General features: G+C 40.5%; 1 protein-coding gene across 2 annotated transcripts in view; it reads right to left on the bottom strand.

Moving 5' to 3' along the window:
* The window catches only part of unc5b (unc-5 netrin receptor B), a 49,371-nt gene that overhangs the window by 5,775 nt on the left and 31,508 nt on the right, over positions 1-12,088 (bottom strand). Inside the window, exons 5-12 of one of the 2 annotated variants that reach the window (XM_078272501.1) lie at positions 11,282-11,462; positions 10,582-10,749; positions 9,895-10,059; positions 8,008-8,040; positions 1,620-1,814; positions 813-1,181; positions 598-685; positions 59-233 (exon numbers count right to left, since the gene is read on the bottom strand). In XM_078272501.1, the coding sequence (XP_078128627.1) occupies positions 59-233; positions 598-685; positions 813-1,181; positions 1,620-1,814; positions 8,008-8,040; positions 9,895-10,059; positions 10,582-10,749; positions 11,282-11,462 (1,374 nt within the window). The remainder of the gene's footprint in view (positions 1-58; positions 234-597; positions 686-812; positions 1,182-1,619; positions 1,815-8,007; positions 8,041-9,894; positions 10,060-10,581; positions 10,750-11,281; positions 11,463-12,088) is intronic. The other variant, XM_078272502.1, reaches the window with a different exon arrangement.

The following is a 12,088-nucleotide window of genomic DNA, read 5'->3' as shown; positions in this document are numbered from 1 at the left end:
TCAATGATGCTGTCCAACGAGATATCCATTACTTGGTACCAGTCAGAGGCTGTCTCACCTCCCATGCCCCCTGGTGCGTCTGTGTCTTGAGTGTGAGGGTCCAGTCAGGTGTAGGTGTGCCTAGCTGGGCACAATGAGGCAATGTGAGAACCACAGGACGATTCAGCAGCATACCGGAGGGGCCACAGCTCACCACAGGACTTAGTACAGTCTGACTGCCCTCAGAGGGTAGCCTGTAAATGTCACACACACACACACACACACACACACACACACACACAATTTATAAAAGAACATCATGGCCACGGCACGGTTTGCAACATGCTGGTATTGATGTTATTTGAGGCAAACGTCCAGAAAATTGGCAAGAAATTAATCCACTCCAATTTCAGTGTAGAAGTTGAGACAAGTTGATACATTTTTTATCCTCAGAAAAGAAGTGATCTTCCAGTGAACTTTCAGACAAACTTTGAATGGTTCGCAGAAGGCGAGCCGTACATGGGAATATTTCTGATTGAGGTGAGAATGAGGTCTGTTCTGCCTCGTGGTCGCGAAAGAGATGAGTGAAATAGAGGAATAAAGATGAAGGGCACTTACGTTGTTTTGTCCCACTTGTTGATAATAAGGTACATCTCATAGAACTTCCCCTGGGGGATTGTGCCAGGGGGGACCAGCAGACTCACACCTAAGGGAGCAGGTGTCATGACTTATCTTGTCTTACAGGTGATTAACGGAAAATGTCATTGTTTCCCACTGGGTGCATACGAATTCTGGTTTCATTTGCATGTGAAAAGGCAGCTGCATGCAATTACCTGTGTTGGGGATGGTAAGGCGTCCTCCAAGATTACCTAGGGTGGCGCTGGTGCTTAGCCCAGGCTCTCTGGACAAGGTGTGGCTGTGGTAATCTCGCTCTCTACCCATAGTACCCACTGACTTCAGGCTGAGGATCTCCCCGTCACCTAAGCACATGTCCGCGGGGAGCTCCAGGGAGGACAGAGTGGAGGCGTTATACACCTTGATTTTGAGACTTGGCAATGGGTCCAGCAGGGGAGAGGTGGTCATGGGGATTTTGTGGGGGCTGTCATTGACCCCCTGCTGCAGAGAGAAGAGCGGACTGCGGAAAGCCCCCGCTGTGGCTGTAAGGTCCGGAGGAGCTGATGGATGCAGAGGGTGAGGGTTATCTGTGGACACAGGAGAAGAGAGAAGCTGTTCTCTTATTACCAGAAATGACACTGGCAGGGCTGAGAGTGCTAAAAGTGATGCGAGTGAAATGGATTAATGTTGCCAATTAATATTTGATGGCAAGAACAAGAGAAGGGATACCATGACAAATGCTTAAAAGTTAATGCAGTAAAGAATGGAGAATTGACAAAGTGAGAGGAGATAATGGTATAAAGAGAATTAATTTATGGGATAATATAAATAGCAATGTGATAATGAAATGGATTGTGAACAAGTGCTTCTACGAAGATGAGTAAAAACAAGAAAAGTTGTAAAAAAGAGCACAATGATGAAATGTGTATAAATGGGTACAGAATGGCATGTGTGTGTGTGTGTGTGTGTGTGTGTGTGTGTGTGTGTGTGTGTGTGTGTGTGTGTGTGTGTGTGTGTGTACCTACCCTGTCTGGGAGGCTTGTAGTTGCCAGGGTGGAAGGCGGCAGTGAGGGCAGATGAGGAATCAGTGATTTCTCCATGGAGATGGCGGCATCTGCGGCGATATGCAAGCACTCCCACGCACAACACCAGTATCACACACAGCAGTAGGGCCCCCACTAGACCAGCGTAGACTGCAACACCCATATCTGGGGCCAGCGCTAAGAGAGGGACAGAAAAGCAGACGGTCAAGACACCACACATGTGGAGACACACAGATACAAATGCAAGGGAAACACAAGAGGGAAGAAAAAACAATTTAAGAGATATCATCTGATTTACTACACATCCGTTGTAGCAGAAAGTACTTATATATTAGTTATTGTAGTCTAAGTTAGTGCTAAAACGATTTGTCAATTAAGTGATTAGTCTATCATCAGAATATTAACAACAATTTTGATAATCAATTAATCTTTTAAGTCATTTTTAAAGATACAATTCTTAACATGTACTGGTTCCTGCTTCTCAAATGTAAAGATTTGCTGCTTTTCTCTCTTTCATACTCTAGTGAAATTCAATACCTTTGAAGACATCCCTTTGGACTCTGGGAAACTATGATGGCACTTTTGTATGGAGGGAATATTTAGTCATAATTCAAATTGAAAGTCCAAAGAGAAAACGAAGCACGATCAAATTAAAAATAGTATTATTTTACTACACCACTAGGAAAAATCCGAAATGAATTTAGTTGTGAAATAGCAGACGAAAAAAGCAATCAATTCTAGAATCTAGATCGGGAGTTTGCCGTAGTAGCAGCAGGCAAGAACTGGAAACCTTTTACAATTTTCATCTGCTATTTAACCACTCATTTCCCCACAACTTTATCTAACTATAAGCGCGGTTCAATTATGCGAGGCTCAGCTGCAGCTCATTTAGAGATTCGGCATCATCGCCGCTACAGCGTTCAGCCCCGGGCAAGGGAAGGCGACAGGCTGCTACGCGCTGCAGCGGCTTCTCCAGCAGGCTGAACCGGCTTCCTCCCTGCCCGGGCCACATCGCTACCTGGATGTGTGACGGCTAGACGAAAAAGAGGGGACACGCCGAATCTCTATGAGCCGTAGCCGAGCCGGGAGATTCTAGAAATTTTTTCGTCTGCTATTTCACAACTAAATTCATTTCTGAGACTGTTTTATGTGAGAAATTAACTGTGTACAGTTTGAATATGGGCAGTTTTACAAAAATTGATGGCCAATTGCACATTTGCTCCGATATGTTGTCAGACTTGGAAGCTCCAGTCTTAGGTGACAGCCAGCTGGCGGTGGCCAGGATCGCATGCTTACCGGCGGCCAGTAATTCTCACAGCAGCCGCTGTCAGACCCTCCCACCAGCCGTTGGGCCACGCCTCCTCATTTAAATTGTCACTTCTAAATGAAAAGCTTAATGTTAAATCGAAGTCCAAAAGGTGAATCTTAAAATGTCAATGTCAAATGTAAAACATAAAATTCAAAAAAGAAAATTATAAAGGGGAAAGGCTAAAATAAAAATATTTCTTTTTTGCTATTTGAGATTTTAATTTAAGTATTTCCATTTAAGCTTTTACATTTCACATTTAATTATGGCATAATTTTTCCTAGTAGTGTAGTAAAATAATACTATTTTTAATTTGATCTTGCTTCGTTTTCTCTTTGGACTTTCAATTTGAATTATATAAATATTCCCTCCATACTTTTGACTGCATATATTCAAATACTGACATTTTATACATTAGTCAGGATTAATTCAAATGTAATCAAATAATCAGTGGTTGCAGCCATTTTTTCACATGGGCAGCCACAGTTGAAATTCAAATCTTCAAGGATAGGTTCACAATTTATTTGATCTTAAAACAATACTTATATGCCCATATGTACATTGAATGAGTTATTGGTCAATGTGATTGTTCCTCCTGTTCATACTGGGCTTCAAAAAAGATCCCTCCTTAGCATGATTCCAATGTAAGAAAAATAAGTAATTAAGCACGAAAACTGTAACTGAAGGAAATACTAGGAATCTCTAGATCAGGTCTTATCCATGATCTGACCGACCCACATGAAATACAGTTACCATTTCATTATAAAATCCACTGTTTCTGCTATGACTGACAATAAAAGTCATGGCGAGTCATTGACTGACTTATGCTGGCATCATGTTAACTTATAAAAATGAAACTAAAGAGCTCCATGCAGTGGGTTACACAATTTTAAAATATTGGGAAAAAGAGAGCATTGGTATCAGGAAATGATCAAGCCTCATTTAAGCTTCAGATGAACTTCATTTTGCATTTTTACACAGACACAGGACTGTGGATTTTGTCCTCCATCTGCTACATTGGAATCGCATTAGGGAGGGGATCACTTCACAGCCATTGTGGACAGGAGGAATGATCACAGTGGTCGATAACCCTGTTAGTGTACTTGTGGGCATGTGAGTGTTAGTTTAAGATAGACTTGGAAAAAAAACTATTCTTTAACTGTGGCAGTATGCCCGATGTTCAATTTGATTCTAGCTGAAGCTACCAAGTCTTTTTCGGTTAAAAGAGATCAACCAGGAAAGCAACATTAATTATAGCTGATCCGCAGTGATGGTCGGGGCCGAGCATTTTAAACTCGCAGGGAAGGTGTCCAAAGCACAATGGCTGATTTTGTATAAGATGTGACACTGCGACCAATGAGCTTTGAACTCGTAATCTTTGGGTCAAAGGCAAACATTGATCTCAGTGAGCTATTATCCAGGTGATGATTCTTCTAGCTATTTGGGCTATATTTTATTGACTCAATAACATGACTTTCCTAAACTGGAACTGGACTGATTGTTAATCAGAAAAAAAAAATATGCAGGGCAGTTGTCCACAGCACAATGCCTGATTAGGTGTATGATCATCTTGCAATACCAGGTGCTCGCACTCAGAACCTTTGAGGCCGTAGGTAGTTCCATATTTCAGGGAGCTATTATATGGGTGATGTCACAAGTGGCATCGCAACACCTAGTAGACCAGGTGAAAATGCTGAATTTTAAACAAACAAAAAAAAATATTTTCTCATTAGAAAATTCTGAGAATTTGTGTACTTGGTTAAGACAACATAGAGATGCCTGTAATTTATTTTTCACAAAGATCAATGAATGCCAAACTGATGTTTAAAGATGCTCTATTTTGCATTGACTGCAATGTGTAGATGAGGACACAATTCAAACATTTTTTTTTAAATTCCCTTTTTGAGAGAAAATTCTGAAATTTTGCACACCAAATCTACAGTGATCTTCTTCAAAGATTTAGTTTGGAAGAACTTGCATGATTTGTTTATTCTACTGTATGCAGTAACATGTTATAATGCACTTTGGGCTCAATTTTTGATAAATAAAAAAATCTGAATGGAAAATATGTGGAGGACAGTCTGGAGATGAAGTTGCCCAAATTTGGTGTCAATTGAAATAAAAATGTGGGAGTTGACAGGTTTAAGAAGTTTTGCAGTTTCTGAGTGTTGGATTTTAAAATTGCTACTAGAGCATAGTTTCTGCTCTATTGGGGCTACAGTTTGGCATAAGTTGCGACGTTGTAGCATGTATGGCTGATTTGTTATGAATTTTTAAAGTTAAGTATTTTAGATGGCTGTTGTAGCGCCACCATCAGGACAATTAGCACACAAATCTCACTGATTAAGTTTGGCATAGAACTGGACTTATGTAAGTTTGGTGAGTTTTCATGCATGGGAACATGGATTTCTTAGGAAGAATAATAATAATAATAATAATAATAATAATAATAATAATAATAACAATAATACAATAGGGTCCACGCAGCTTCGCTGCTAGGCCCCTAATAATAAACAGCTCCTCCCAGCCGGCAGGGGGGCGTATCTCACAGCAAAAGTGGGCATGGCTCGACCTTGTAGGGGCAGGGTGGTTGACCATAACTTTACCTGCTCCCTGTTGGGCTCCCTCTCTTTTCTCCTGCTGAGAGATTGGCTGTGACTGGTCAGCCAGCCCACCACAGCCTGCACAGCCCTGACTCCCCAACACTAGCAGAGCCATACCCAATGTGAGCTAGTCACACCACAGTAGAAAAGAGGAGCAGACAAGGAGCGAGGTTAGTGGGAGACAAAGAAGAGTAAAAAAAAGGAGAGGGAGTAGACAAGTTGGATAAACAGAGGAGGAAATAGCTAGAGGAGAGGCAATTTGGCAAAAGGAATAGGAAGGAGTTAGATAAGGTTGTGATTTGTTGAGAGGACAGACGGATTATAAGAGTGGTGATGAAGAGAGAGGAGATAAGGATAGCAGTGCTTGAGAAAAAGGGCTATGTTGAAAGAGCAGGAGAGAGTGGGGAAGAAGTTGGAGGAAACCACAGATATACAGAGCAGCAGTGAGAGTAGAAGAAAGGGTGGAGTAGAGGAAAGCCGGAGGCAGACGGGCAGGCAGAGGAAAGCTCCCATGCTCACGTGGCGCGATGAAACCGAATCCGACAGCCGTCCGCACTTATTACCAGAAACGGAACAATAGCGAATTAGGTGCATTACCGTGGCTGCTCTCCCCTGAGCCCACGTCACATTGAGCTAGAGGAATTACCATCACTTCAAATGTAAACTATTTCACAGATTAACCGAAAGTCAGACAGAAATCAATTTTTCTCCAGGAAGTGTATGCTTCCACCTCATAGCCTATGGATCAAAGAGTCTTAGAGGCATGTCATTTTGCTCCCTTCATAACAGAGCTTGCAGATTTCTTTTCCTCTGACATGTTGGATAAGAGCCAGATTATTTTTTTTCTTTTTCTTTTTTGAATTTATTTGTATTAATTTCTGTGGGTCATCATAATTTGGTTTCAGGAATTACATCAAATAAAGGCAAAACAACAACTTAAAAAAAATAAAAATAAAAAATAAACAAAAAGAAAAGACAGATTTCAAAATGTTATCGTTGAGTTTCGTCAAAATTTCATCTCTATTTTTTATATACTATGCTTCCCTCAATACTTATTATTGATTATATCAACCCACCCCTACCAACCCACCCTACCATCCGCCCACCTCTCCCACCCCCGTCCCCATTTACCCGCACATTGCTGGTCCTCATTCACCACAGATCTCTCTCACACACACACACACACGCACGCACGCACGCACGCACGCACACACACACACACACACACACAAATAAGTAAATTAAAATAATAAAGGCCCTCTAGACATGCTCTAGAGGGCATTATAAATTTGGCTCCATTGGCTATCAAATAGTTTCTTTTTATTTTTGATCTTTCAATACACAGATAATACTTCATTAGGGCCTTCCAATTCTCTACTGAAGGTGCTTCCTTATTTTTCCAATTTTGCAATATCATTTTTTTAAAGATAAGAGAAGAAAAAAGTATCTGGCAACAAGTTGGATATCTTATTCCCTCTATATCTTGAAAAATACACATTTTTGGAGAGAATATGATTTTTCTGTTAGTATACTTAGATAACCAAATCTCTATACTCTCCCAAGTCTTCTTAATTCCTTTACAATACCAAAAGGCATGCATAAGGGAGTCACCATATAGATTACATTTTAAACATATATCTGATGATGTGTTATCAAACTTGTTTATTTTATCTCTAGTGTAATATATTCTTGTCATTATCTTAAACTGTATTAGACGCAGATTTTTGTTAGTAGTTAATTTGTATGTAAGTGACAAGCTTTCTTTCCATTTTTCTTTAACGTCAACCCCTAGGTCTTCCGTCCATTTATTGTATATACTTTGTAATAATTCATCACTGCTTTCCATGCTTATCAGTAAATTGTACATAGAGCCGATCAGCCTCCTTTTTTTGTTGCTTTGGCTTAATATGTTAGACATTTCAGGGCTAATGTTCTTTTCCAAGTCAAAATTGCAGGTAATCCAGTTTTTCAGTTGCATATACCTAAATAATTCTCCATCTTTTAGGTTATATTTACTTTTTAATTCAGTAAATGGTGCAACAGTGGGATAAGAGCCAGATTAACTGGGCAGTTTGTTTAATTACACAAACATTGATTACACTCTTTGTTGTAATTGTATCTTTGTTGCAAGCTGTTATGTAACTGATGCAATGTGGTAACAAGGAGCCAGCTCAGAAACCTATGTTATGCTTAGTCAACATACGAGACAAGACGGGATAACAACACTCATAGGCAGGCTGGACAAGAAGATGAGGCATATCTTCACTGAACTCGATCCAAGATGACAACAAAGTGTGGAAAGACAGGCTCAACACACGCTGCATGCATTCAGCGCCACGTGCTGACACAGATGTTAGGACTCCTCATCTGTATGAGCACACAGACAGACACACAGACACACAGTACAAACACAAACAGTATGAAGCAGTGAAGGAGTGAAGTCATGGGAAGGTGAACTTACGATGGCTTGCATGTTCAATAGAAATCTTTTTATCTGTTTGAACAGGAGAAAAAAATGGATGGGCTAGTAGTTATGCAAATGAAAGATACAATAACACAATACAAAGCATAAACAGGAAAGTAAACAATTGCTCATCAATATGAAAATGGAAATGTAAACATAAAAGGCATATTGCAAGAAAGAAAACATACTTTATATCTAAAAAAAATAATAACCTCTTCTTGAAATGCGTGAGAATATGCAGCATTGTGGAATGAAATTCAGTTTGTTTATATAATGTAGAAACAGAGAATAAAAGCCTATAATAAATGACTGTGAAAGAGATTAGGATCATGTGGATGAGAATGGCAAAGTTAAAGACAGTTTTGAAAGTAAACAAGGACGCTGGTGTTGTGACATGAGGGAGACGATGCAGATTGAAACTGTCTCTTTATACACCCCACGGGCTATGTTATTACCTTCATCATATGAAGATAAAACAGCTCTATCCTGATGGGAACAACCTTTTTGAAGTTAACACCAATGTGAATCATCCCTGAGTGGTTTGATTATTGTTGAAACCGTCTCTCAGGATCACGTCACTTACTAGATCTCAAACCAAATAACCTTTTCTCCCAAGCATCATCAGAACACCAAATGGCCTGACTTTTACATTCATCCGATAGCAATTACAACCTATAGGAGGCAGCAGAGATGACGGTTTGTGGTGTCTCGAAGCATTTTACATTTATGACTGGGGTATTTAGCCGATCCTCAAAGGGATTAACAATGAGTGAGACATTAGACTGTGTTATTGTTTGATTGTCTGAAGCATGGTCGGAACAAACTAATGTTGTAGGAAAATAATTAAGTCAGTAACCTGAAGTTTGCCAAGTGACACATTTACAGATTTTCAACAGCACAGTGCTTCCCATCTTCCCCCTCTGCCAGAGCCACTTGAGTGCATGTTTCCCCTGACAGCCTCCTGAGAATGCTCCGCTCTGTACAAACAAATCAGACAGTGTATTTGTCTAATCTGGCTGCTCCATAGAAGCCTGTTTATGTCAGGGCTCGCATGCACGTCTGATAGAGTTGAGGCACAGTGTGCAATGTGCATATGATCCCCCCGTTGCACGTGCATTGACGAGGATTGTCAGCATGCTTGGGTGTGTCGGTTTGTGGGTTTTTAAGTGTGTACTTGACTGTATCTCACTGCCTCTGTGGATGTGTGTCTCAAAGATTCTAATGCGCTGTCAGCTGGATTCCTCCCAGCTCATCACAGGCTGCACATTGGGTGTCAGTGTGAGTCTGACTCACTCTCATATGCTCTTCTCTGTGCTAATTTTTCGACTTGGCTGTGCCATGCTCACTTCCCACTCCATGCACTCCCTTAGCCTGGAATTTACTTCATCTCTCTCTCTCTCTCTCTCTCTCTCTCTCTTCTGTGTTTTTTAGATGTGGATCACTTGCCTTCTCTCTTTGTGAACCTAAATTTTGCCTTGTGAAACATCTGTCTGCGATTTGGCATTTTTTTCTTTTCATCTCTCTCTACATCATTCTCGCTCTCACCATGCTGCAGTGACTAATTACCTTGGGAATACAGTTAGTTCTATACAAAATAGCTTTGAAATGCAATACACCTCATAAAACCGTCTGCATGACTTGCTATTATCAATCACCTGAAGCAGAACATTTGCCATTAGGGAGTTGACCCCTAGATACCTCTGAAAAACCCTTTTCTTTTAGATATTAGACAGCGTTAACTAGTGACAACAGATGCTGATCTGTATTAAAGGGTCAACTGCAGAATTAGGATATATTATAAATAAATATATATGAGCCAACTATTTACTCTCTTTTGGCATTTAACAACTGCCCCAGTTCAAACACATAGTTCAGGTGACTTACTGCGCGCACACAGCCCCTCAGTGCAGTTTTTACTCTCCATCATGCTGCCGCTGCAGTGCTTTCCTCCATTTCTAGGTGGGGGGGCTTGGCACTCGCGACTGCGCCAGTGGGTGCACTCTGTCCCACAGGCGGACCACTTTGCCCATTCTGTCCAGCCTCCATCCACTGGAATGAGACAGCAGAGATGTGAGTCATTTCACAGCTAACCAACGGCGAAATACTCCCATCACTGCAGGTAGAGGGCATGACTTTATAATTTGGCGCGATGCATATGTAATGGCTTGAAGTGCATAATTTTGCAATTTGCAAAATGCATTCTGTTGTTTGTTTTAAACGACTTTGGAGTCAGAGTGGTCTGACACACGGGGCAAAGCAAAAAGTGGCAGTATGGTGTGTGGCAGTAAATAGATAAGTAGATAACACTATGTTCCTGATGTAGATGACGTTTCATGATGAAATCAAATGACCAAAATCAAGAGACCAAACGTATTCGTAAACGTGTTTTTGAGATGAAAAAAAAAAAAAGCCTGGTTTTGTGTGAAGGAACACAGCTAAAATCCAGCAACTGATGTTCTAAAAGTGCACCTCCTGCAAAATGTCCCAGTCTGGAAATTTCATGGTATTCCAGTGCGTGAGTGCTTTGTCTGAAGAAGTTATAAATAACAAAGATTAGTATGTCATCTTCACCTGGGCACAGTGTGGTGCAGGTCACTCTCTGGAAGGGAGGGCCCTCACAGAAGGCTCCTCCATTCAGAGGGGCAGGATTGGTGCAGCTGCGTGTTCGTCGCTGCCAGCCCCGCCCGCACCGAGCATTGCACTCTGACCATTCAGTCCATGAAGACCATCCTCCGCTCACTGGCAGAGAGACACACAGAGGGTCAAAGTGAGCGAGTCTGGCAGTCAATAGCCTGGTCAACTTTAATAGTAATGAGAATATAGACACAATTTTAAAATGAATATCAAGCTAAATATATATGATGTTTTTGTATTTACAGTATGAACCTTCAGTTTTCCAATCACATCTTCACCCCATTGATCCATTCTCCAACTGCCGACCACTTTTAAATGCTTTGCAAATACAGAAAGTAGTTCCTATTGATAGTTCAAAAGGTGATTTCCGAAGTATATTTAATTAAAATTTTAACCAGTCTTACATAAAAGTGCAATATTCAAAAGTTCATTCAATAATTTAAGATTTACATTTTGGTATAGAGCTGCTAAAATGGGAAATGTTCTCATATGCAAGTAACCAATCTTAATAATATCAATTAACATCACTGAACCAATCTGGATCAACCAGGATTTTGATAACTATGTTATGTCATGATTCATAAACCAATCTTCCCAAATCTTCCAAAATAGAAGAGGAAAATCGCGTGCACGTTACCATAAACAATAAGAGTAGCAGTGCTGCTGCGTCTTTTGGCCACCACGTTACGAGCCACGCAGGTGTAGTTGGCAGTGTCTGAGAGTCTGGCCTGTTTGATGATCAGATCATGATCGATTGTGATCAGGAAGTTGGAGTCCTGTGATGGATCTATAGCATCCTCGTTCTTCAACCAGTCCACCTGTAGAGAGGCACACACACACACACACACACACACACACACACACACACACACACACACACACACACACACACACACACACACAGATATACACCACTTAGAACTTTGTTCTGCAGAAAGTAATCTTCACACAAAGTGATGAAATAAATGAAAATAGAAAAAGTAACCACACCAGCCAAGATTTTAGTTTAAAAAAACTTTTGTACCGTCGAACCTCTGTGTTATAGCAATTTTGATTCTTTTATTCTTTTGGCAGATAACTCCTCACATAAATTAGTGAACAAATCAACAGCTGTGTATGCATAAACATGAATCAACGCACCACACACATACCCATTTCAGTAAACACTATAAACCCGCAGAGTATTTATCCACCACAACACGCTTCAATGCTACATGTGGTATTGATCAAACACTGTCAATATGTGTTCATTTTTAGTTTGCTCAGGGAAACCATAATTTGTATAATTTCTTTTGACCAAACTCCCTTTTACTTTTGAGACATCCTCCTTATGAATGGACATAATATCATAGCGACAACCACAAGCAATACACTTATAAAACACATACTGAAATTCCATTTAAAAAGCTCTCCTGTGATGACATAACATGAACTTTTACACTTT

The sequence above is a fragment of the Sander vitreus genome, chromosome 17, assembly GCF_031162955.1.
Source record: "Sander vitreus isolate 19-12246 chromosome 17, sanVit1, whole genome shotgun sequence".
In the NCBI taxonomy this organism is placed as follows: Eukaryota; Metazoa; Chordata; class Actinopteri; order Perciformes; family Percidae; genus Sander; species Sander vitreus.
Note: the sequence above shows the minus strand (reverse complement) of the source record. Positions and strands in the feature narration are given on the sequence as shown.